Below are 26909 nucleotides of genomic sequence, written 5' to 3'. Positions count from 1 at the left end.
GGCTTTCACCTTGTGACTCCTGTTGCCCACGTTACCCGCACTACCACTTAAACCCCCCAATAACTAATCATAGGAAAAGTTTGCAAATGGAATCATGGAGCATTGTATTGGTAGCCCCCTCACTGGGGAAATCTGGGGCTTTTACTAGCACAGAGAACCCTTCAGTGTGCACTGGAGTTGCCTGGAGAGCTGATTACTGAGCCACCTGACACCCCCCCACCCGCGCACGCCGCCAGGTTTCTGAGTGTGCAGGTCTGGGTGGAACCTGAGAAGCTACATTTCCAACAAGTTCCCAGGTGATGCTGATACTGCTAGTTGAGGATCAGTCTTCGAGACTCGCTGCAGAAATCACAAAAGTTCTGGTAAAAATTACCTCACTTGCCACCAACTGACAGAGGTCAGGAAGCCTTTACCCTGATGCATTAGTTCTGCCATAGCCCCGCTGAATTTTTTAGCTTGGTATGAAGTTGTCACCTAACAAATTTAAGGACTAGATGTAGACAGGCTATAACCTGAAGAGTTCTATTGGAGCCAGCGCCTCAAGGAATAGGGGTTTTACTTCATAGTTTCGGTATTTTGGATGTTGTAAGCTAGGTTCTATCCCCAAATCTGTCATAAACTAATAGCGTGACTGAGCTAGTATCTTTAACACTTAAAAATCCTAAGGTCCTGCAACAGTGTCTAGTTTCCCCAGAGAAGGCAAGCCTTTGGTTCTCAAGAAAATGAGAGCCACCTGGTGGTCAGTGATGAAATATTTTTAAATAACCTTTGTGAGGTCATACCATTTGTAAATTCATTCATTCAGTTCATTATTAGGTAGCTACTATATGCCATGTATTATACTAGGTGTAGAAAATATGGTCCACGGTCCAAGTGGAACTTACAGTTTAGTCCGGAGAAAGAATAGAAAGCTTTTAGAAGGAACTAGAAGGAACCAAGTCACATTGGGCTGAGGTATATTTAGGGTTCAAAAGTCCTGGTTTACGTGACCCTGGGTCTCCAGGAGGCTAGGATGGGTTGCAGCTCAAATTTACTAGACATATCTCCCTCCTCAGTAAAACACCTCTGTGCAATCTCAAATCCTGAGAAGCCGGGCTTCCCTGGTGGCGCAGTGGTTGAGAGTCTGCCTGCCAGTGCAGGGGACACGGGTTCGAGCCCTGGTCTGGGAGGATCCCACATGCCGCGAAGCAACTGGGCCTGTGAGCCACAATTACTGAGCCTGCGCGTCTGTAGCCTGTGCTCCGCAGCAAGAGAGGCCGCGATAGTGAGAGGCCCGCGCACCGCGATGAAGAGTGGCCCCCACTTGCCGCAACTAGAGAAAGCCCTCGCACAGAAACGAAGACCCAACACAGCCATAAATTAATTAATTAATTAATTAATTAAATTTTTTTTAAAAAGTTAAAAAAAAAAAAAATCCTGAGAAGCCGCTTCCCCAGACCCCAGGGAGGCAGTGGGCCCAGCGTAGGTGGACAGAGGAAGGAAGGAGTAGGAGAATCAGCTCAGAGCCCTGGTCCGTGTTCTCATCATACAGTTAGGACCTGGGAGGGGCGAGGTTCCATCGCCGGGGCATGGGCTCCAAGCTCACACGGAGAGTGAGCACTAGCAATGGGCTTCGACCAGGTCCAGCAGATGCTCCTCCTTGCTCGTGCTTCCATCAGGAAGAGATGAAGTGGGACTTCCCTGCTGGCGCGGTGGTTAAGAATCCACCTGCCAATGCAGGGGACACGGGTTCGAGCCCTGGTCCGGGAAGATCCCACATGCCACAGAGCAACTAAGCCCGTGCGCCACAACTACTGAAGTCCACACACCTAGAGCCCGTGCTCCACAACAAGAGAAGCCACGGCAATGAGAAGCCCGTGCACTGCAATGAAGAGTAGCCCCCGCTCGCCTCAACTCGAGAAAGCCCACGCATAGTAGCAAAGACCCAATGCAAAAATAAATAAATAATTTTTTTAAAAAATTGTCTAAAAAAAAAAGAGAAGAATTGATGAAGAGGGACTTCCCTGGTGGTCAAGAGGGTAAGACTCCACACTCCCAACGCAGGGCAGCCGGGTTCGATCCCTGGTCGGCAAGCTAGATTCCCGCATGCCGCAACTAAGGAGTCCACATGGCACAACGAAGAGCCCGCGTGCCGCAACTAAGACCCGGCACAGCCAAAATAAATAAATAAATAATTTTTTTTTTTTTTTAAGTGAGAGGTTCCTAATGAGATCTGAGTAAACCAGTCTCCCTCACTAGTAACCAGGCCTCAATCCAGGCAGTTGAGAAATAAAGAATTAGATTTGCAACATCATTCCTGGCCCGGGCCTTTACTCTTTAAAGAGACAGCACCATTGAAACCATAAAAGAAGGTATTCCCCACTCAAGAGGTAACTTCTCTTCTGTAGTACTCTGGTAGACCTCTCAGTGGGCCCAATAAAGGGCTCCAAACTAGTCAGTGGCAAGAGTGAACACACATCTAAATTGGTTCTCTCATCTGCTATACCACACTGCCACAGAAAGGAGAACACTCCTATGCTAGGAGCCTAAGATGACACATGATGAATCCACAGGTATTCCACAAAGCTCTGCAGAACCTCATGTGATTTCTGCCCGAAGGCAGTCAGATGTAGAAACTGTGGGTCACACTCATTGTTTTCAGGAGAACAAAATTTAAAATAGTTCCCCAAGTTGAAAAAAAAGAAAGATAAAAGGAAAACATGCCAATTTGATTCATTTGTATCAACGATCAAAAAATAAAATGCTAGTCTTCTATCAGGGCAAACAGCTTAGGATCTCCAATTCAATCATAAGTACCAACAGCACACCCTCTATCTGTTAAAATCATGTCCTCGCCAGAACACAGATGGTTACACAAGTCACACTGCCGGAGTGGACTGGAAGCAGATAGGTACGCAATATGAAATCAGTGGCATAAAGCAATGCAGACCTGAAAATAGCTCCTTTTATGTCATTTTGTATTTTCCCTATCCTAGGTGTCAAACCAAGAAATAGCCAAGTCAGTAAGAATGAGCAGTGGTCCATTTATTCAACTATAGATCAGGATTCCCATGGGTAGTTTATAGAACAGAGGTTGGGGAGGATGGACCAAAGCTCTCGAGCCCATCGGTACAGGACTGGCCAAGACACAACCATCACACAGGCTTCCCCATCTTCTCAACTTCGGGACTCTTCCAGGAAGCTCTCCCTAGATATCCCACCCTCAAAACTGCCCTGTCCTTGGCCTCATTTATTCACTACCCTTCATAATTGACGGGCATTGTTTTTGGCAGTTATAATCTCCAAACTTTCTTTCATCATAAAAATTAATGCAGGGACTTCCCTCGTGGTCCAGTGGTTAAGACTCTGTGCTCCCAATGCAGGGGGCCTGGGTTCAGTCCCTGGTCAGGGAACTAGATCCCACATGCCGCAACTAAAAAAAAGATCCCATGTGCCACAACTAAGACCCAGCGCAGTCAAATAAATAAATATTTTTTAAAAAATTAATGCATACTTATTTTAACAAATGTGAACAGAAGAGAATCACTATAAAGAAACAAAAATGAATGTGCTCTCTTTCTCCAAACCTACTTCTTAAAGGTAACTACTGTTAAATAATTTAGCATACATCCTTTTGAAATTTTTCGATAGTTTAAAAAAATCTCAACAGTATTAAACGGCCAATCACATTTATGTATGTATTTATATATATTGAAAAAAATGTTGTATTAACTAAATAGGTTTAATAAGGAGTTCATGTTAGGTACATTGATGGCTGTTTCCTGTGGTATTTTCTAATGTACATATTTTTAAGCTGTGCCACAAAGCCAACAACTCTTATGCAGAAATTAAATTGAAAAGCAATTTAATTTTCATTATTTTAGGTTCCATTCAATCTGGCACAGGCAAATATACCTTCTCTGGTGGTAAAACAAAGAACTCTCCAGCCTCCAGATTTAGAGAAAATGTCTGTATTCCGTGAGTTCTGATAAATGGAGCATTTGCTGGTTGCATTTCATAGATCTGTTCTACTTTGTGTGTATTTCTCTTTCAGGTAAACAACTTGCATATAAAATTAATAAATCAATAAATGAAGTGATTGCTGAGAATTCATTCAGCTGGGTACAGGGACCCAGTTACCCTTAGCTTTTGTGTTAAGAAATTATTGTTACGAATAAGAAAGTTTCTTAGGTTTAATTTGTTATATGACCTACAGTGAGGTATTTTTGTCAGTACATTAAAAAAAATTATACCTACATCTAGCTGCTTCTGATCTTGAAGATTTTGCTCAGAATTCAGAAACCACCCTTATGAATATATCGTGTCCTCTATAATGCATAGTTCAGAAGAGAAAGGCAGATTCCCCACCCTAGTATAAATAATGTAAAAAGAGAAAGCATGTTAGGTTCTGAGGAAGAATAGCAGAAAACAGTCTTCTGACGGAAGGAGATCTGTTGTCAGCAATGTGGAATGTTCTAGTCCAGCAGCTGCTGATTTTCCAGCAGTGAAAACCCAGCTGGTGACATCACTCAGGAAAGTGACTCATCAGCGCAGTGGGATTTCATTTGTCTACTCCTCATCCCACACCATACCTTTTCTGGTGGGGACTGCAAGTTCTCTTTCGGATACAACTGCTCAACTCTCCCCAACTTTTGTCAGCTGAAGGTTTTCTCTTTTGTGGACAAGAAACAAGTTTGTGGGGAATTTTGGGGGCTTTTGTTTTGGAGTTTCTACACTGCACCTACCATTTAGCCTTCAAAGGTCACACTTTGATGGGGCTAGCTCTTCTATTTTCCCTAAAAGCTGCTTTCATCTGCCCTCTAAGGACCAGGCCTGACGTTGCTAGGGTGTGTTCCAGAGTAGAGCAGGAGGCAGTGGTCATTCTTTGATTCTTTAAGCCCAACAGGGGGCCTTTCCACATGCCCATCAAGCCCACAAACTTGGTCTTCCCAGGATTCAGTGACCAGGCATTGTGATGTTTTCACTGTACTAACTTTGAAACAAGGAGCACATAGGTTACTATGCTGAGGAGAAGGTACTCTACCATTGTTAAAATTCAATAAATATTAATAGATGACTGACACACGGAATGTTCCAATTACAACTCTCCAGACTGATCCAGGTTCCCAGAAGAAGAGCAAAACTCTCCATAACTGGCAGTTTTTCAGTGCCCTGTGCTAGAACTATTTATTTTGTGGCATTATAGACTTACTTACAGGCAAAGAGCGGCAACAGTTAAGAAAATATGACTATTCTGCCATGGCAGTTTCTGGATCCTTTATTTGGGTCCCGGGGATTCTGAATACATCAAGGTAAAAGCAAATCACGTGTGTATAAGAAATAGATACAGACAATTCATAGAAAAAAAAGTTATACAAATGGTCCATAGTAATATGTTCAATCTCATTCATAAGAGAAATGAAAATTTAAGCTATTCTGAGATACCATTTCCCACCTACCAAATGAGGAAAAAAAAAAAACAGCAACCCAACAGTCTGACAACAAACTCCATTGGCAACCACTGGCAATTCTGTGGGTAAACAGGCACATTCATATATTGCTGTGGGACCACAAAATCCCCTGTGAAAACATTTGGCAATACCTAGCAACATTACCTAAGAAGTTACCCTTTGATCCAGCAATTCCATTGCTAGGAACCTACCCAAAAGATAGCTATAGGTTTTATAGAAATAAATAAAAAATAGAATTTATATTTCTTACTCATTTTTTTTTAATTTATTTATTTATTTTTGGCTATGTTGGGTCTTCGTTTCTGTGCAAGGGCTTTCTCTAGTTGCGGCGAGCGGGGGCCACTCTTCATCGCGGTGCGCGGGCCTCTCACTATCGCGGCCTCTCTTGTTGCGGAGCACAGGCTCCAGACGCACAGGCTCAGTAGTTGTGGCTCACGGGCCTAGTTGCTCCGCGGCATGTGGGATCTTCCCAGATTAGGGTTCGAACCCGTGTCCCCTGCATCGGCAGGCGGATTCTCAACCAGTGTGCCACCAGGGAAGCCCTCTTACTCATTTTTGACCAAATGTCTGTGTTAAACTATTACATACTATAATCCTAACCTTTTCTTTTACAGCAAGCTGAGAAACTTTTTACTTGGAATAACAAGAGAATTTCTTATACTTTTGTCTTTTCACTGACTACAAGTCAAATTTGAGGAGCCTCAGAATATTGTTTAAAAAGAAACTATAGGATGCTCGCTTCGGCAGCACATATACTAAAACTGGAACAATACAGAGAAGATTAGCATGGCCCCTGCGCAAGGATGATACGCAAATTTGTGAAGCGTTCCATATTTTTTGAATAGGTAAAGAAGATGTGGCACATATATACAATGGAATATTACTCAGCCATAAAAAGAAACGAAATTGAGTTATTTGTAGTGAGGTGGATGGACCTAGAGACTGTCATACAGAGTGAAGTAAGTCAGAAAGAGAAAAATAAATACCGTATGCTAACACATATATATGGTATCTAAAAAAAAAAAAAAAAGGTTCTGAAGAACCTAGGGGCAGGACAGGAATAAAGACGCAGACGTAGAGAATGAACTTGAGGACACGGGGAGGGGGAAGGGTAAGCTGGGACGAAGTGAGAGAGTGGCATAGACTTATATATACTACCAAATGTAAAATAGATAGCTAGTGGGAAGCAGCTGCATAGCACAGGGAGATCAGCTCAGTGCTTTGTGCCCACCGAGAGGGCTGGGATAGGGAGGAGATATGGGGATATATGTATATGTATAGCTGATTCACTTTGTTATAAAGCAGAAACTAACACACCACTGTAAAGCAATTATACTCCAATAAAGATGTTAAAAAAAAAAAAAGAAACTATAGGGACTTCCCTGGTGGTCCAGTGGTTAAGAATCCACCTTCCAATGCAGGGGAAACAGGCTCCATCCCTGGTTGGGGAACTAAGATCCCACATGCTGTGGGGCAACTAAACCCGAGCGCACCGCAACTACTGAGCCCGCATGCTGCAGCGAAGATCCTGTGTGCCGCAACTAAGACCTGATGCAGCCAAATAAATAAATAAACATTTTAAAAAATAGAAAGAAACTATAGACAGGTGGGTTTTTTTTTTTTAATAAACAGACGGTATTCTATACACTATTTTATCTCTTGCTTTTCTCTTTAACTTTTTTTTTTTTAATTTATTTTTGGCTGTGTTGGGTCTTCGTTGCTGCGCGCAGGCTTTCTCTAGTTGCGGCGAGCGGGGGCTACTCTTCGTTGCGGTGCGTGGGCTTCTTATTGCGGTGGCGTCTCTTGTTGCGAAGCATGGGCTCTAGGCGCGCAGGCTTCAGTGGTTGTGGCATGTGGGCTCAGTAGTTGTGGCTTGCGGGCTCTAGAGCTCAGGCTCAGTAGTTGTGGCGCACAGGCTTTGTTGCTCTGCGGCATGTGGGATCTTCCTGGGCCAGGGATCGAACCCATGTCCCCTGCATTGGCAGGCGGATTCTTAACCACTGCGCCACCAGGGAAGCCCTCTCTTTAACTTTTAAAGTAGATGTTTACATATTTCAAAATCGAAAGAATATGAAAAGGAAATTGAGAAGTCTTGTTCTTAACTGTCTCCATCCATCCCCAACCTTCCCACAGGTAGTGTTTGTTCTACACAGTCCCATTTTTGTCTGTTGTCTCAGTGTCCCATTTGTCCAAGATTTAGCATTTGCCCAAGACTTTGATTTATTAAAAGGTGATATTTCTACTTTTATGAAAATAAGCAGAGATGAGTTTTAAAATCGAGATATGTGAGTCCTCCAACTTCATTCTTTTTCAAGATTATTTTGGCTATTCTTGCTCTCTTATATTCCCATATGAATTTTAGGATGGTTTTGTCAATGAGTACAAAGAAGCAAGCTGAGATTCTGGTTAGATCTTTAATTTTTTTCACCAATGTTCTGTTGTTTTCAAAGTATGTCTTGTGCTTCTTTTGTGAAATTTATCCCCAAGTACTTTATTCTTTTAGATACTATCATAAATGGAAGCGCTTTTCAGTTTATTCATTGCTAATATATGGAATACAATTGACTTTTTTTAAGATTTATTTTATTATTTATTTTTTTATTTTATTGTGGCACGTTGGGTCTTAGTTGTGGCACGTGGGATCTTCGTTGAGGAATGCAGGCTCTTTCATTGTGGCATGTGGGTTTCTCTCTAGTTGTGGTGTGCAGGCTCCAGGGCGCGTGGGCTCTGTAGTCCGTGGCACACAGTCTCTCTAGTTGAGGCGTGAGAGCTCAGTAGTTGTGGCGCGCGGTCTTAGTTGCCCCATGGCATGTGGGATCTTAGTTCCCTGACCAGGGATCAAATCTGTGTCCGTTGCATTGTAAGGTGGATTCTTCACCACTGGACCACCAGGAAAGTCCCACAATTGACTTTTTTTTTTTTTTAAGCTTTTTTTTTGTAATTTTTATTTATTTTTGGCTCTTTTGGGTCTTCCTTGCTGCACGTGGGCTTTCTCCAGTTGCATCAAGTGGGGGCCACTCTTCATTGCGGTGTGCAGGCTTCTCATTGCGGTGGCTTCTCTTGTTGTGGAGCACAGGCTGTAGGTGCATGGGCTTCAGTAGTTGTGGCACACAGGCTCAGTTGTTGTGGCTCGCAGGCTCTAGAGCACAGGCTCAGCAGTTGTGGTGCACAGGCTTAGTTGCTCCAAGGAATGTGGGATCTTCCTGGACCAGGGATCGAACCCATGCCCCCTGCAATGGCAGGTGGATTCTTTTTTTTTTAATTTTTAAATTTTATTTTATTTATTATTTATACAGCAGGTTATTAGTTATCTATTTTATACATATTAGTGTATATATGTCAATCCCAATCTCCCAATTCATCCACCACCACCACCCCCCACACCGGGCAGGCGGATTCTTAACTGCTGTGCCACCAGGGAAGTCCCACACAATTGACTTTTGTATATTGTTCTCATATCCTGCAATCCTGCTGCACTTGTTTCTTAGTTTCAATAGCTTTTTTAAAAAGTTTTTTTAAGATTTTTTTAAAATAAATTTATTTATTTATTTTTGGCTGCATTGGGTCTTCGCTGCTGCACGCGGGCTTTCTCCAGGTGCGGCGAGCGGGGGCTACTCTTCCTTGTGGTGTGTGGGCTTCTCATCGTGGTGGCTTCTCTTGTTGTGCAGCACAGGCTCTAGGCGCATGGGCTTCAGTAGTTGTGGTGCACAGGCTTCAGTAGTTGTGGCACGCGGGCTCAGTAGTTGTGGTCACGGCCTTAGTTGCTCCACAGTATGTGGGAACTTCCCGGACCAGAGCTCGAACCCGTGTCCCTTGCTTTGGCAGGTGCATTCTTAGCCACTGCGCCACCAGGGAAGTCCCAAGATTTTTTATTTTTTTGATGTGGACCATTTTTAAAGCCTTATTGAATTTGTTACAATATTGCTTCTGTTTTATGTTTTGGTCTTTTGGCCACAAGGCACGTGGGACCCTAGCTCCCCAACCAGGGATTGAACCCACACCCCCTGCATTGGAAGGCGATGTCTTAACCACTGGACCACCAGGGAAGTCCCTCAATAGCTTTTTAGTGGATTCCTTAAGATTTTCCATGTATACAAGATCATGTCATCTGTGAAGAGATAACTTTTTCCTTTCCAATCTGGATGCCGTTTATTTCTTTTTCTTGCCTAATTGCCCTTACTAGAAGCTCCAGTACAATGTTAAATAAAAGTGGCAAGAGTAGACATCCTCATGTTGTTCCGGATCTCAGGAGTGAGTATTCTTTTACTGTTAAGTATGATATTTGCTGTGGGTTTTTCAGATGACATGTATCAGGTTAAAGAAGTTCCCTTCTAATCCTAGCTGTTGAATGTTTTTTTGATGAAGAGTGTTGCATTTTGTTATATGCTTTTCCTGCCTCCATTGAGATGATCATGTGGTCTTTGTCCATTATTCTATTAATATGGCATATTGATTGGATTAAAAGGATATTGGCCAGTGGGGTTTTTTGTTGTTGTATCTATGTCTCATTTTGGTATGAGTAACACTGGCATTATATAATGAATGGGGCAATGTACCCTTCTATTTTTTGAAAGAGTTTGTGATGGATTGGTATTAATTCTTTTTTAAACATTTGATAGAATTCAACAGTGAAGACTGGGCTTTTCTTTGTAGGAAGATTTTAAGTCACTAATTCAATTTCTTTACTTGTCATAGGTCTATCAGATTTTCTTTTTTTCTTGAGTCAGTTTCGGTAGTTTATTATATCTTTCTAGGAATTTGCCCATTTCATCTAGGTTATTTAATTTGCTGGCACGCAATTGTTCAAAAGTATTCCCTGATAGTCCTTTTTATTTCTGTAAGGTCAGTAGTGATTTCCCCTTTAACTTCTTGGTAATTTGAATCTTCTTTTTTTCTTGTTCAGTCTAAAGATTTGTCAATTTTGTTGAACTTTACAAAGAACCAACTTTTGATTTCATTAATTTTTTTCCTATTGTTTTTCTTCTCTATTTCATTTATTTTTCTCTCTAATCTTTTTTTCTTCATTCTGCTTGCTTTTTGTTTGCTCTTCTTTTTTGTCTTATTGTTTAGGTAAGCAATGCATGCACACTGCACAAATTCAAGATGACCCAAGTTTTTTGTAAGGAAACTATTTTCCTGTAAAAATATTTGCTGCCCCTTTCCTTTACTTTGGATTTGCTTCAACATAATCCAGTGAGGGGAGGGGCAGATGTAAATATGAATGTAAAATAAAACAAAAGTGGCCATGAGTTGATGATCATTACAGTTGTGTGAAGGGAACATCAGGTTCATTTTACTATTTTCTTTACTTTGTATATGTTTAAACCTTCCATAATAAAAAACTGGAAATATATATATCATAGGCTTATCAGTCAAGGTCCATTCAGGTTGCAGAAAACATACCAGTTATTTGAACAGAGAGAACTAACAAAGTATTGGTAACTGGATATAAAGTTAACTGTTAAAGGGTAAAAAGAGAACTCTAAGGTGTCATAGAGGTTAACAAATAGCAGTTACCTTGAAGAAACAAAGGGAAAACCTTAGAAACCTAGAGGAAGGGCCCTGTGAAGCTAGGAAGAACTCAAACCTCTGAGGAAGGAGCTGGCTGGTCGCTGGTGAAGGGGGAGGGAGCAATGAGGCTGGTTTCACAAATGTTGGAAAAGCTGATTTAGCTGCTCCTACCAAAGGAACTGCTGCTGCCAGAGTAAAGAAGCATTGGCTGGGGGATGGTGCTCGGAGGAACAGAAAGCACACAGAAAGGAAAAAGTCTCTTCTCCCTCCTCCACTCTTGGAGTTTCCCTCTAGTGCTCCCTACTGGCAAAGCCTAGCAGGGAAGCAGAAGGCAAAGCAGAAATGTTTGCAGAGTCCCAGCCTCAGGATCACAAAACTGAATGTAGGTAGGTGGATACTGCATCCTGATTGACCTCATTAGAACCAAGCAGGTTCTGGCTCATGGAAATAGCTGCCCAGCCACTGGGATCTGGCATAAAACTCCAGAGATTTTTTTTTAAATATTTATTTATTTATTTTTGGCTGCACCGGGTCTTAGTTGAGGCACAATGGATCTTCGCTGCAGCATGCGGACTTCCTTAGTTACAGCATACGGACTCTTAGTTGCAGCATGCATGCGGGATCTAGTTCCCCAACCAGGGATTGAAGCCGGGTCCCCTGCAATGGCAGCTCAGAGTCTTACCCATTGGACCACCAGGGAAGAGCAGGGATGTTTTAAAAAATAAAAAGAATTTGACTGTCCTTTATTAGAGTGACTAGAATTTCTGTCTCTTAAAGACTTTATAATATTTGGGGGGAGTACTGCAGTGTTAAAGGGAAATTTAAAACTGAACACAGGGATTAAAAACTCCTGGAATCTATGTAATCATTAAGGCTCTCCTCTCTAAAGGCTAAAATACTTTTACTATACTGACAACACTGGCTGCCTATGCATAGGTAAAATGGATAACTGGAGAAGGGATGGGAAGAGTCTTTTCACTGTACAGCCTTTGTACCTTTAAATTTTTGCACATGTGAATATACTGCCCTATCAAAAAGTGACTAAATTTTTGCAGAGAAAAGCCATTGTCTTAGATCAGGCTTCCCAGCAGACTCTAATTGCCTTCAAGAAGTTTACTGTGATTCCACAGTAACACTCTTGGCAACATTACTATAAGAAAATGAAGGAAGCAGGATTAAGTAGAGGGAGAAGTTGAACTGCCATACAGTTCAAGCACTGGTGTTAATCACACAGAAAATTCTGGAGCTGGAATGGCCCTTCAGAGTTGTCCCAAATTAAGGTAAAGCAGCTGTGCAGTTATCCCACTTCCACCAGTCGTCGGAAGTAGGCTGCCCGCTGAAAAGGGGTTAACCTTGGGTGACGCAGCTCCTTCTGGCTGCGTACAATTCCGGGGAAGAGTCTACTGGGCAATGATCGGTCAACACTCTCAGGAGCCGAAGGAATAAGTGCCTCAGTTTTGAAAAGGGCTTTGGAACTCTGGACCATAGCTTATACTATACTGGTGGTTCTCACATTTTAGCGTGCACCAGAATCCCCTGCAGGGCTTGATGAGCCCCACCCCACTTTCTGATTCAGTAGGTGTGGGTTGGGGGTCAGAATCTGCATTTCTAACAAGTTCTAGGCGGTGCTGATGCTGCTGCCTAGGGACCACACTATGAGAACCATTCCACTGTGTCTTCCTGGGTTGAATCCAGCAAAGCTGAATCATTTGTTAATGTTTGGTATTTATAATTTATAGATGCTAGTACCTAAGATTCTCTGGTTAGATGTTCTCCTTATGAGCTCATGCTGCCTTCTTTGCAACCCTAGTTCACTGTAAATTAGACTTTATTCACTAACACACTTGCTTTATAAAATAGTTAATAGGCAGTTTTTCTGTTTACAGATGCCAGAAAACTTCCATCCATTTTCCTTCAGTCTGTGGGCCTCAATATATTTCGTTCATCTCTAAACAGGATGTATAAATCACTAAAGGGATTACTATTTTCTGTGATGAGAACCAGTTTCTGTCAACCTGACTCCATTTTCATCAAATCTGAATCAATGACACGAAGGCTAAGGGGTAGAGAGTGGCAAGTGAGAAAATGAATTTCCTGTTAAGGAAAGAAGGTAACATTTATTGGATATTTATTACATGCTAGGTACAGTGCTAAATACTTTCTTATACATTACTGAATTAGTGCTTGGTCACAACCTGTAAAATAGGTATTGCTACTTTCAGTTTTACAAATGACAAAATAGATAATATTAAATCCCTCACCCAGACCACACAACCAGTAAGTAAAGGAGTCTGGATTCAAACTCAAGTCTTTCCACAGACCACAATGCCTATCTAAGTGGCTTAAAAATGAGTTAGTATTCTTTCTTTTCATTAGCCAAGTGACATTTTCACGGTACTAGGTACTGTACCAAGCAAAGAATGACAACCTAAAAAAAAGAGTTCCGTGCACCAAGGGAGACCAACACAATTCAGCATGACAAGGACTGGTGACAGTAGAATACACGGGGTCATACAGGGCACTTAATCCAAATCAGGGATGTCAAGGAAGACATACTGAAGAAAGTGATGTCTGGGTTGGCCCTTGAAGGATAATTAAAAGTTAGCCAGGGAGAAGCTGAGACTGAGGACTGTTTCAAGCAAAGGCATGTGCAAAGGCAAGATGGAGTTTCAGGGGTGGTAGGGAGAAGCAACAAAACATAAGATGAGCAGGGGCCAGAAAAAGGTAGGGCTTTCTATGCCATGCTAAGGGTTTGAATTTTGTTCTCAAGTCAGTGAGGTTAAAGGAAAATATAGTAAGATTTGTATTTTAGAAAGAGTGGAGTCAAGTCAGTGAGGTTAAAGGAAAATATAGTAAGATTTGTATTTTAGAAAGAGTGGAGGGTGCAATGAAGGAGGAAGAGAATAGGACATTAGTTAACAGGTTTTTGCACTGATCCAGGAGAAAAATGACAAAGGCTAAACTGAATCAGTGGCAATACACACAGCAAAAAAAAAAAAAAGCCATATTTGATATTCAGGAAGTAGAGGGATCTGGTCAGAATTACAGCAGCCAAACTAGCCTGCTTTAAGTCCCTTCACAAGGGACAAGTCTTTCTCACTTCAAAAGCCTTTATACTTGCTCTTTCTTCGTGGAACACTGCTAAATTACACCCTTTCTAAATTCCATTTACTCTGCTTCTGTCTCTCAAAGCACTCTGTTTCTTCCCTTCCATGCACTTGCATTTCTTGTAATTCACACATCTGCCTGTTTACTTCTTTAACATCTGACCCCTGCTGTCAAGGACCGTTAGGGCAGGGACAGGTCTATTTTGCCAACCCCTGAATCCCCAATACCCAGCACAGCGCCTCCAAACAGTGCCAACACATCACTCGGTGACTGGTTGACGGTGAACTCACAGGTGGATGCCTCGGCGGACGTGTAATGCCAGTCACTAAGGCCAGAAACAGGAAAGGAGGGGCAGCGATTAACAGTGGTTACTGCTTACTGAATTAACTCCTAACTCCTCCACCTACTTGTCAGGTTTTCCATTCATCAGGGCACCCTGCTCTCTGCCTCCAACTTGACAGGCCCCTCCTTCCTCACGCTCGTCAACACCTTCACTCGCATTTTTCCAAACTCTTATTTAGAAGCTCAGCCCCTTCCTCTCCTCGAACTCAGGTTACATTTCCTTAAAGACTCTCTTCCGTGTCAGACGGAAGAGAAATCTCACTTTGGGACAGCACCTGCCCACCTGGTGATGCTTCTGAAATGCCCGCCTGGGGAAATCCCGCCAGAACCGAATCTCCGCGGGGACGGACGGCTCCGCACACCCGGAACGCTGCCCGGCGCGGTCAGTGCAGACAACTGTGAAAAGAAGCAAAGGTTTCAAACTGCAGCGGGTGAGAACTAGCCCCGAGCCCGGGCCTGGGCCCCGGCGACGGCGGGCTGTGCCGTCCCGGGGACAACCGGGCCCGCACGCCGCATGGTGAGGGGGGGGTGGGCGTGTAGGGCAGCCAGGGGGAGCGGCCATGGGCAGGCAAGCCCTCCTTCGCGCCCGTCCCTCAACTTCGCAGAGGGAGCGGGGACACCGACCCCATTTCCGAGTTTCTTTCCTTTTCGTTGGGCGGCTAACCTAACGTCAGCGGGAAGGCGCTGAGGAGAAGGGCTGCCAGGCCCGGAAACAGTGCCCGCCGCGGAGCGAGTCCCCGCTAGCACGGAGAAACCCTCGGAATCTGTGAAAAGCAGCCAGCAGAAGCAACGACAACAACCGTTTCCTTCCCAAACAGGTCTCAGAAACCGCAGAGCCGATGCTGAGAAAGGGCGGGAAAGCCAAAGCCACCACTAATTTTTCCACCTATTGGCTAATCCCGCTGTCGTTCCCGCAGGCCCGCCTTCCTTGCTCGCGGGCGATGTTCTTACTGGCTGACTTCCGTCAGCCGTCCGCTCTCATTGGTCAGTCCCTCCGTTCGTCAGGCTCGGGCCTTGGAGACAGGCGGAGAGTGGCGTTTGGCTCCGCCCCCGGTCGCGCACAGGCGCGTCTGTGTTGGGTCGGAGGCTCCGCCTCCGCGTGCCGTGTGCAAAAACAAACAGCCGTTAGGGAGGAGGTGCTGTGGGGCGGGGTTTGGTTAGAAGGAGGCGCACAATTGGGCGGTCGCCGGGGTTCAAACGAGCAAGGAGAGCGGGCATTGGTCGGGGTGGTGCGAGGCGGGCCCCGGTTATTGTCCGGGCTCCGGCGGCGGCGGCGGCGGCGGCGGCGGCGGTCGGTGCTGCTGGAGCGGCGGCGGCGGCGGCGGCGGCTCGGCGGGACCGAGGGCGGGAGCGGCCGAGACCATGGTGAAGTCTGTGGGGCGGCCGGGTGGGTGGCGGTGGCCGGGCGGCGCCGCTACCTGTTGAGGCGGCGGGCGTCAGGCGGGCGGGCGTCAGGCGACTACGACGACGGCTGGGCTGGCGTCAGGCGGCGGGGTTCCCCGCGGTCCCGGCCTCGCCCGCCGCGGCGCCGGCGCGAATTGAGGCGCGCGGGCCGAGGCCGGGTGGCCCTGAGCGGGACAACCCTGGCGGCTCTGCAGCACCTCCGCTGCCCCTGCCACCGACTTTGACTCCTGAATTGTGCGTTGGTAAAAAAAAAAAAAAAAAAGTGCGGCTTTTTAGAAACGCGAGTAGAGGGAACTTGGCCCCTTGTGAAGCTGGGAGGGAAAGGCGCTGGAGGGTGGCGGTGCCCCGCGCGGGAGCGAAGCAGCGACGCCGAGGCGACGAGCAGTGTCCGCCCGAGCGCCCTCCGGAGACAGCCCTGCCCGGGGCTGAACCACAAACAGAAACTGTGGTTATTGTGACATTCTCGCGTCTTAGACCTGGCTTCGACCCTGTGGATGGTCGCACCCCGTCTCTAACTTGTAGTTGTGCAGTTAACGGAAGCGCTTCCGCCGGCCGACTCAGGCACAGATTAGATATGCTCTGTCGACTGATTTGCTCGAGCGGATGATTCTCCTGGTCCTTGCTGGTGTCGAAGGTGTCACTCATTTAATTTCTAGCGACCTGCCACATATTGGCTGTCCCTTTACCAGCAGCTAAAAATACATGCACGATCGCATAAGCTAAAAATACAGGAGGCGTGGAGTTGTCATTCTTGTTTTGAGAATTTTGAACTTGAGGGGACGTGAGCATGTGTTTGTTGAACTGATATGCAAGTTTCTTGGCATCTAGTTTTCAACTTTTCCTGAATGAAATAACACTCCAGCTGGCCCCATAGGCGTATTTTCTACCGAGATGCTTAACCCAGGTTAATACTAACTCAGTTCTTAGAATCTAAAAATTTTATGGTGCTTGTATTTTGTTTCTCAGTCAGTCATCAGACGTATTAAAATGAATGTGTGAAGTTGGAGGGTGTATATACAGAGTTTGAGGGGGTTGTGAAAAGAAGGTAATTATTTGCTGTACAATTTTATATTCGCACAAGTTTGATTCCATAAGACTTTGTTTTTGTTAAGTATGAGAAATGTATCCGGAAACCACGGAAGTAGTCATTTAACTTACAGAGTTGTTTTTTTTTTTTAATGTTTTATTTATTTATTTATTTTTGGCTGCGTTGGGTCTTCGTTGCTGTGCGCAGGCTTTCTCTAGTTGCGGCGAGCGGGGGCTACTCTTTGTTGCGGTGCACGGGCTCGAGGCACGCGGGCTTCAGTAGTTGTGGCATGTGGGCTCAGTAGTTGTGGCACACGGGCTTAGTTGCTCCGCGGTATGTGGGATCTTCCCGGACCAGGGCTCGAACCCGTGTCCCCTGCATTGGCAAGCGGATCCTTAACCACTGCGCCACCAGGGAAGTCCTAACTTACTGAGATTTTTTAAAAAACTGATTTCATGTCTACTTCCTTAAAAAGCAAATAGGTTAAATAGCAAGTATGATGTATTTGAAGTGATAAAATTGCTTAAGAGCAGTAAATTGGGACGCCTGGGAAGTTTTGCAGTTGGTACCTTTTAATGGATAACTGCTACTTATTTCATAATTCAGTCATAGACAGTGATTATAGTTTTAGACTCATGCACCAATTGAGAGGTTTTTTTAATGTATTTACAGCAGGGCCAATAGAGCTGAATAGATTTATTTGAAGAAGAAGTGAGAATATATGGTTACTCCCCCATATGGTTTTGGGAGATAAACATGCGGGGGGGGGGTGATTTTTAGCCTAAAAAGTATTTTAAGGAAACCATTACAAAGGGACAAAGGGGATGCCATTTCAGAGCTTATCTTCTGCTTCAAAAATATCCTCAAACAACTAGCCAGTCATGTAAACTGATTTCTTTAACTAATTTTTCTTTTAACAGAGAAGAAATAATAGATTTAAGTAGTAAAATCAAACAGCCCAAAAGAGAATATTGGCTTCCCTCTCAAGTCAGATCCTTAGTATTTCGTCCCTAGAGGCAAATAACTTTTCTGATGTATTGTGTGACCTTCTAGAAATGTATATGTACACACACTCTACAGTACTCCACTTTATGTAAACAAAAGCTCACTGCACTTGCATATACCTTGCCTTTTACACAAATATGTTTTGTGAGTTGTTCCTTATCAGCACATATCTGTAACTCATTTGTTGAAATGGCTGCATAATATCCCATTGCATGTATATACTGTGTCCTATTTGTGACCATTCATGTTATTTGAGAAATATTTCTTTTATATCAGTTGAAAGTAGTATTTGTTTAACCCCTTAAGAATGTTTGTATGTCTTTTTTTTTTTGGTAAAATACACATAACAGTTGACCATTTTGCCATTTTTAAGTGTACTGCCAGTCATCTCCAGAACTTTTTCATCTTCCCAAATTGAAACTCTGTACCCATTAAATAGTAACTCTCCATTCTGCCCCTTTCCCCAGCCTCTGGTGACCACCATTCTGCTTTTTGTTCCTATGATTTTGACTAGGTACCTCATGTAAGTGGAATCATACATATTTGTCCTTTTGCTTATTTCACTTAGCATAATGTCTTCAAGGTTTACCCATGTTGTGGCATGTATCAGAATTTCCTTCCTTTTTACAGCTGAATACTATTCTATTGTGTGTATGTACCACGATTTTGTTTATTCATTCTTCCATGGTGGACATTTAGGTTGTTTCTGCTTTTTAGCTATTGTTTATAATACTGATATGAACAAAATAGCAAATAGTATAGAAAATATCTGTTTGAGTCCCTGTTCTCAATTCCTTAGGTATGTGCCTAGAAGTGTAATTGCTAGATCATAGAGTAATTCTCTGTTTAATTTTTTTTTAAGATGCTTTTTTTTCTCCCCATAGAGCTAAGTTCTGAATATTTCTGTGGAAATGATACACACTGACATTTTTTAAAATTATTTTATTATGAAATACTTCTAGCATGAGAGTTATATTGACTTGATGAAGATTCTTCAGTCTGAAATTTGAAAAATATGTTCAAATTTTTAGAAATCTCATTTTTAGAAAGTATTTAAGGTTTGACCTTGTTTCTATATAAATTAATAAATGGTGGACTTCCCTGGTGGTCCAGTGGTTAAGACTCCCCGCTTCCACTGCAGGGGCTGCAGGTTCAATCCCTGGTCGAGGAAGTTCCACATGCCGCAAGGTGCAGCCAAAAAAAAAATGAACATCATCAGTTGTGGGACAAATAAAATTATTAAAAAATAAAATAAATGGTGATATAATACATGTATATTTAAAATTGAAGATCACCTAGATTTTTTTAACTACCTAAAGTAAAACTAGAAGAAATTTTATTTCCTAAGTTTAATTTTTTCCTTTTTTAAATTTTTATTGGGGTATAGTTGATTTACAATGTTGTGTTAATTTCAGGTGTACAGCAAAGTGAATCTGCTATACATATACATATATCCACTCTTTTTTAGATTGTTTTCCCATATAGGCCATTGCAGAGTATTGAGTAGAGTTTTCTGTGCTATATAGGAGGTCCTTATTAGTTCTCTGTTTTATATATAATAGTGTGTATATGTCAATCCCAATCCTCCAATTTATCCCTCCCCCCGCCTTACCCCCTGGGACCATAAGTTTATTTTCTACATCTGTAACTCTACTTCTGTTTTGTAGATAAGTTTATTTGTAGTCCTAAATAGTTTTGAAATAGCATTTTTGATTCTTCATCTGGAACTTTTTCCCACCTAGGCTGGAGGCAAAGCTGGAAAGGACAGTGGGAAGGCCAAGGCTAAGGCAGTGTCTCGCTCACAGAGAGCTGGGTTACAGGTAACATCCCTGCTGTTGTAATTCATTATTAAATTATTTTCTTTACTGTTACAATTCATGACTCATAGATGTTTCTTTAATTACAAAAGTGTACTTGTACTACTGGTCTTTGATAATGAGATTAATTGGTCAAAATATAAACCACAAAGCAACTGCTTTATTTATTTGTTTGTTTGTTTGTTTGGCTGCTCCGGGTCTTAGTTGCGGCACACGGGATCTTTTTTAGTTGTGGTATGCAAACTCTTAGTTGCGGCATGTGGGATCCAGTTCCCTGACAAAGGATTGAACCCCGGGCCCTCTGCGTTGAGAGTGCAGAGTCTTAGCCACTGGACCACCAGGGAAGTCCTGCAACTCCCTTTTATATAATTTGTATTCTCTTCTTCTAAACAAGGACAAGTTATGAAAAGATCTTAAATGAATTTGGTGATTTTGCTCTCTTAAAATCTATTATTTCTAGATTATAATTATGTTCCTAGTTCTTTTATAAATTGTATCAGATTGAAGTGAGTATGCTGTGGCTTTTATTTTAAAGAGTGTTTGTTGTGGTACATCGGCTTTCAGGATGAGAGAATAATGAACTGTCCACTGATCCTGTGAATCTTTCCCCAATACCTTCAAGTGTAGACTCAGTGATATACTCAAAGCACTAAATGGTTTCAAATTTTGTATATTTAAATTGTTGCAGCTTTAATCCACAAACTCAAAATTTTCTGGATGAGTAAGAATTATTCCCTACCTGTAAGAGATACTTTTTAAACAGGAAAGTTTGAAGTCCAGACTATAAGGTTAGGATTTTTAATCTTGTTAGTAGTGAGCCATTGAAAGTTTTTGAGGAAGAGGACGACATGATCTGGATGGTACTGAAGGAAGGGGGGGGCGAGAACTTGTACTTGGTGGGTACGTTCTATATTTTAGAACATCATGCAAATCTCAATTAGAATTTATTTTGAAGTGTCCTTACTTTGAAGTGGGAGATGGGAGACAGATACAGGCTATTGCAGTGGTTTAGGAATAAGGTAATAACATACTTGAACTTGAGTGGGATGGAAAAGAATAGAAGGCTTGTGTATGCTCCCCAAAAATGGGAGGAGGGGTATGGGATTGAGAGGACGGTCAAAGAGAAGTTTCTCTAAGGCTTAGACCCTAAGGAGCAGAAGAGTTTGTAGTAGGGGCAAGTTATGAAATAATAAATTTAAGTGCAGTCGTCTTGAAGTTCCACTAAAACATCCATATGAAAATGTCCAAAAGTTGTAGATTTGAGTCTAGCTTTCCAAGAGAGGTGATCAAAAGAATTACAAATTTAAGGTCACTTATGTAAAATTGGTAGCTTGTGCTGTGGATAAGTTTCCTAAGTAGAGCATGAGGAAGGATCAAAAAGGCATTGGTGGACCCCTCACCATATTTGATATGGTATTTGAGTCAAAGAATGAAAAGACTGAGGAGTAGTCAGAGTTCGTATTAGAACTATGTAATTGCTTCGGCCTAAGAAGAAATGGTTTTTGAGGTTCTCTGTGTCAGACGACATAACATGCCGGTTACTGAGGATGCAGAAGGGAGTACGACATGGATCCTGGTCTCGGGGAGCTTAGAATTAGGGAAGGATGTAAACAAAACAATCATGCCTTTTCTCTTTAAGGGTGCAATCTGGAAGTGGCTAGTAGATTTGGTAGTTAAAATGTTACTGCTCGTCTTTCAGAATTGTGTTTAACAGAAGCCAAGGTTGCATTGGTAGAAAATGGGTGACAAGAAAGGGGTTTCAGGGTTTGCCTTTAAATCTTGCCTTTGGAAAGGAGATGTCTAGACTGTAACTGGAGGCAGTTGCTGTAGACACGTGGAGACCTTTTAAGTGAAGTGTGCAGAAGGAAAGGAGCCAGCGAAAAGGAAGCAATTGGAGCTGTTGAATGATGGAGCAGTAACAGGGTAAGGAAGGTCCTTAAGAAAGTTGGGAGTGGGGTTAGTCAAAGACACAGACAAGTGGGATTAGGGAACTTTGGAGATGAGAAAGTGCCTATTCTCAGAAAGTAGAAAGAAAGGGTCACAATGAGATAATGGTGTTGGTTTTTAGTTCATGCTTTACTCATATTATTCAGCCTTTGATTACATTCAGTGGTGTGATGTTAAGACTTCAGTGCTTCCCATTTGGATGGTCTCTTTCAGTTTCCCGTGGGCCGCATCCACAGACATTTGAAGACTCGCACCACAAGTCACGGAAGGGTCGGTGCCACTGCTGCAGTGTACAGTGCTGCAATTCTGGAGTACCTCACTGCTGAGGTTAGTGGGGGAAATGTTATATATGGGAATCCCAGATGTGTCCTGGACATAAATGGCTAAAACCCATGGAATATGGGTTTGAAATAAAAAAGACACACTCTTGTTAGTTTCTTTTTAATAGCAGTTTTAGATGCATCTTATCAACCTATTACCTAGTACCAGTGTCAAATAGAACTTTGGTGTGCTCTTTTTTAAAGTTAAGTAAGGGTCAATGATCCATATTTTTAAGTGACGTGACAAACAAGGGTAAAATAATTTAAATACCGTACTGCTAATTAAACGAACTCTGAAATACGTATATAATCGATAGGTGATATTTGTGAAGTTACAGCATAACTTTTTTTTTTTTTCTTTTTTTTTTTACAGCATAACTCTTAGTTAATAAAGATTTGAGGTGGGGCGAAGTCTTGGCAGTGTGATGATAACATATTTTTTAAATATCACAACTATATTATGATGATAACAAAATTTGGTAAAAGACCTAAGCAACCTTCTGATTCTGTGCATGGTTGTATGCATAAAATGCTGTATCTTACTCAGTTTGACTTTTCAGGAAGATAAGTTAATTGGGCAAGAGTTCTTAATTCTTAGGTCATGGACTACCACTTCCTCCACTCTAATCCCTCCTAAGGAAAACAAAAGGGAAGCCATGAAACTCCTTCAACTGCATTCCAAGCAAGGGAAGTAAGTTGAGTAGCAAGCAAGTCAACTGATAGAGATAGCCAATCTAATAGAAACGGGGAAGCTTCCTACTTGGGAAAGATGTGGTTGGGAGCTAGGTTGAAAGATTTTGCTTTAACCTGTGTGTTAATTATCACTGCTGTCATTTCATTAACCTTACCAAGTCATTTATTTTCCCATTGGAGATTTAACATTGATAGTTTCAACTTCACTATGTCACAAGCAGGGATTTTGTGTTGGTAATGTTTTTGTATTGGTACTAGTTAAGAGCCTTTCTGCTTTATCACTCTTATACCAGTTTTTATTTGTTTACCTGCAGACTTTTCAGAAAGGTATGCATTTTGTTCACTCATGTAGAGGCATAGGCTTCTGGTTCAGAATTTTCAAGTCCCATCTAAACTCCCATTATCTTTATTCTTAGGAACTTTATGATTTTTTAGTTTAAGATTAAACAGTAATCATATACATAGATACATACATATGCAGTCAACGTGTATTTTCCAAATATTTAATTTTGGGGTTTTAGTCAATAATAGATGTAAAGAAAATACTGAAATCTAAGTTTAGGGGTAATCACTTTTCAACATTGGCTTCACACTAGGATCACTTATGAAGCTTTCAAAAGATACTGGTGCCAGGCCTCACCCCAGACCAGTCAGAGTTGCAAGGGAGAATGGAGTAGAGAGAGTACTGGTGGTTTTTAAAGCATGCTGATTGCTTTGGATGTACACCGAGGCTTCCCACCACTCTGTTTAAGTGAGGAGGTTCTGTGGAGTTATTTTTGTGTTACTTCCATCAAAGGTTTTATAATGCCAGTACAGTCTATGGAGGCAAAAAAAAAAAAAGAAAAATGCAACTTTATGGCCAACTGGGACTTTGAAATTTCTCTAGTTGAAAATTGCCCTTATAGAATAAAGGGCTTCTAGCTTATTGCCTACAGATTATAGGGCCCAGTGATGTTAAAAACTCTGAATAAGAAATTATTTTTAATTATATTTTAAAATTTTTCTAAAAGTGCTAAGCAATAAATTTCAGCTGTTAAGGGCCATGAAAAAATAGACTACATGGGTATATTAAAATATATTTCTAGATGTTCACATTTATTGAACAGATTCTTGGCTAAGGGATATTATCCCTTGTCTTTATTTCTTTCTATAGAAGTAGATTTTTGCTCAAGTTTCCAGTTCTCTTGCAGAGAATGAATATAAAAGGACCAAATGAAGTAATAAGAGTTCTATAACAGCATTATAGAAATTTGGAAAAAATTTAGTGTTGGTTTATATATGTACCTTGTGTGTTTTGTGTGTAGATGCTGTAGTGATCTTTTTAGCTATAATTGCAGGCCTAAACCGAATCCTTAAACACTTCACCCTTGTTTGATGTGCTGTCTCACGGATGCTTTGTAGGTGCTGGAGCTGGCAGGTAATGCTTCCAAGGATCTCAAAGTTAAGCGGATCACTCCGCGCCACTTGCAACTTGCAATCCGTGGTGATGAAGAGTTGGATTCTCTTATCAAGGCTACCATAGCTGGGGGTGGTATGTATTATTTTTTCTTCAGCCTAGATTGTTAACTGGCCTAACTAATAGATAATTCAGATCGATGATCCAATACATTTGTATCACCAACTAGAGAACATAGAAACTTAAGTTCCAAAAGTGTTAAGTCTGACAGTTCTAGACTTCTTCTCATTATGATCTGAATAAATATTTCTTCTCCTTGTAGCCATATACAGTGCTATTTTTATTTTAGCAAGTTCTTCATCTAAATTTCATATGTGAGACTTAAAACCTGGTGTTTAAAATATTTCCCATATCCTTTAAACTGTGTTTGAAAAATGATCTTGAGAAATTGCTTAATATGATGCTCTTGAAAGTCAGGGCTGAGATAATTGAATGAGTCAGGATCAGTGAAGGTGAGATATAAATTGGTGGTTCTTAATACTTTTTGGATCACATTTGGAGAACCTCTTGAAAGCTCTGGTTACTCTTCTCTAAAAAAATGCACATAAAATCACACCATTTTACACACAGTTTTAGAGGGGGTTCCCAGGCCCCAAGGTGGGGACCCCTTGGTATAGATACTTTAACAGAATCAGAATGTGAGAGGGGACTTAAGTAAATTTCGTTCTTTTTTAAAAGCCTTTTTGTTTGTTTTTTATATTAATTTATTTATTTTTGGCTGCATTTGGTCTTTGTTGCTGCTTGTGGGCTTTCTCTAGTTGCAGCAAGCGGGGGCTACTCTTCGTTGCGGTGCGCGGGCTTCTCATTGCAGTGGCTTCTCTTGTTGCGGAGCACGGGCTCTAGACGCATGGGCTTCAGTAGTTGTGGCACGTGGGCTCAGTAGTTGTGGCTCGCAGGCTCTAGAGTGCAGGCTCAGTAGTTGTGGTGCACGGGATTAGTTGCTCTGCGCCATGTGGGATCTTCCCGTATCAGGGCTTGAACCTGTGTCCCCTGCATTGGCAGGCGGATGCTTAACCACTGTGCCCCCAGGGAAGTCCTCATTCTTTATATAATTGCTTTTTGGGGTTGAAGCCCTAAAGTGGTAAGATATAGCCAGTTTAGGGACTTCCCTGGCAGTCCAGTGGTTAAGACTCCACGCTTCCAGGGGGCACGGGTTCAGTCCCTGCTTGGGGAACTAAAGATCCCACATGCCTCTCAGTGCAGCCAAAAAAAAAAAGATAAAGCCAGCTTAAAGTTTTTCTACTAATACTGTTTCTTTTCATTTCATTCTAGGTGTGATCCCTCACATCCACAAGTCTCTGATTGGAAAGAAGGGACAGCAGAAAACTGCTTAGAGAGTTGTTTTAACCAACCCTCTTCCTCCCCGTCATTGTACTGTAACTGGGACAGAAGAAATAATGAGGATATGTGGAATTTTTAAAACAGTTAAGTGGAAAAGCATAGACAATTACTGTAGACATGAAAAAGAAACATTTGTATGTTCTTAGACTCGAAGTTTGATAAAAATACCTTTTCATGTGGCAACAGTTGTGTGTTGATTGGCTAGGTTTCTCCCATGTGTTTTATACAGAAATGGAATTGATAAACCATTTTTTAAAAAAATGATTTGTCTCAAAACCGTTCTGTTTGTGCTGTGTTGAAAATATTTTGCTCATACTTCAAAATTTTTTAAATTTCAAATTGGTTATATATTCAGAAAAATCTTAAAACAGAAATTGGGAATCTACTGCTATCATGATTGATACCATATTATATTGAATCTTGGCTGCTACCTGTTAGTAGTAGGCAGCAATTATTTTACATACCACTAAAGAAAAAAACTGCCAATTAAACCATAATATGCCGTCAATTATGAGATGCATCCCAATTTCAGAGATGTTAGAGTATGAAAACATGCATTTAGAATTGATGAAATAGGATAGTGGAATTATTTGAATTATTTAATGAGCACTTACTATGTGGCAAGCCCTGTGCTAAGAGCTTTATTGATGAAGAAATTTTATTACCCCCATTTTAAAGATGTAGAACCTGAGGCTCACAGAAGTTAAATGGCTTGCCAGAAAACATTTATCTAATAGTTAGAAAAGGGCAGAACTAGGATATAAACCTAGATTTGGCTGACTCCAGAGCCCACACCCTTAACTAGAACTGAAGTTAAGGTTATCAAAGTTGTCTGCTTTTGGCTTAAAATTCCAGCTTTTAGTGATCTTTTATTGATACAGTAACATTTCAGTAATTTGTACAATATTTTAAAAATTATTTTTGTTTGTCAGTTTCTGAGTAACTTGTAAGATTTAAGTTAATGTATCAGTTAACGGTCCATCAGAAAATTATATTTTTCTGCAAGTCTGGAAGTCTTCATTAAAAATGGAAATTCTTTGATGTTTTATAATACAACAGTATCAAAACAAAACTCTCATTTTAAAAAACTTATTTTATTATGGAAATTTTCAAAAATAAAGAGAATAGTATAATGAACTCCCGTGTACTCATCCTGCAACTTCAGCAGTTATCCTGTGGTCAGTTTTGTTTTACCTGTATCCCCAACCTGAACCCTCATCCCAGTTGATTGGTTTGAATCCCATTCCAGGCATGATTTATTTTCATGTCCACATACTTAAGCATGTGTCTCTAAAGATGGGGTACCTTTTAGACCATAACCACAATACAATTGTCTTAAGACAGCTAACACATTTTATAATAACAAATATCCAGTCAGTATTCAGATTTCTGATTGTTTCATAATTTTACAGTTGGTTTGTTTGAATCAGGATCCAGACACTATGTCTTACATTTTACTAATAGCTCTTAAATTTCTTTTTAATCTGT

General features: G+C 41.7%; 1 protein-coding gene, 1 long non-coding RNA gene and 1 other non-coding gene across 3 annotated transcripts; 2 read left to right on the top strand and 1 right to left on the bottom strand.

Moving 5' to 3' along the window:
- The first annotated feature begins 6181 nt into the window (after positions 1-6181).
- On the top strand, positions 6182-6288 carry LOC132372283 (U6 spliceosomal RNA). Its single transcript, XR_009505151.1, has one exon. It is a non-coding gene; the product is annotated as a U6 spliceosomal RNA (small nuclear RNA).
- Positions 6289-13062: 6774 nt separating this feature from the next.
- Positions 13063-15247, bottom strand: LOC132371612 (uncharacterized). Its single transcript, XR_009504891.1, has 3 exons — positions 15076-15247; positions 14695-14807; positions 13063-14394 (listed from the first exon to the last, which is right to left on the bottom strand). It is a non-coding gene; the product is annotated as an uncharacterized LOC132371612 (long non-coding RNA).
- Positions 15248-15695: 448 nt separating this feature from the next.
- LOC132372141 (histone H2A.V) lies at positions 15696-26558 on the top strand. The gene is made up of 5 exons (XM_059934269.1): positions 15696-15776; positions 19590-19667; positions 21825-21938; positions 24026-24155; positions 25353-26558. The coding sequence occupies exons 1-5, from the start codon at positions 15774-15776 to the stop codon at positions 25412-25414; spliced, it is 387 nt and encodes a 128-aa protein (XP_059790252.1). The 5' UTR covers positions 15696-15773; the 3' UTR covers positions 25415-26558.
- The last annotated feature ends 351 nt before the right edge of the window (positions 26559-26909 follow it).

This window comes from Balaenoptera ricei, chromosome 9, assembly GCF_028023285.1.
Source record: "Balaenoptera ricei isolate mBalRic1 chromosome 9, mBalRic1.hap2, whole genome shotgun sequence".
Taxonomy (NCBI): domain Eukaryota; kingdom Metazoa; phylum Chordata; class Mammalia; order Artiodactyla; family Balaenopteridae; genus Balaenoptera; species Balaenoptera ricei.
Note: the sequence above shows the minus strand (reverse complement) of the source record. Positions and strands in the feature narration are given on the sequence as shown.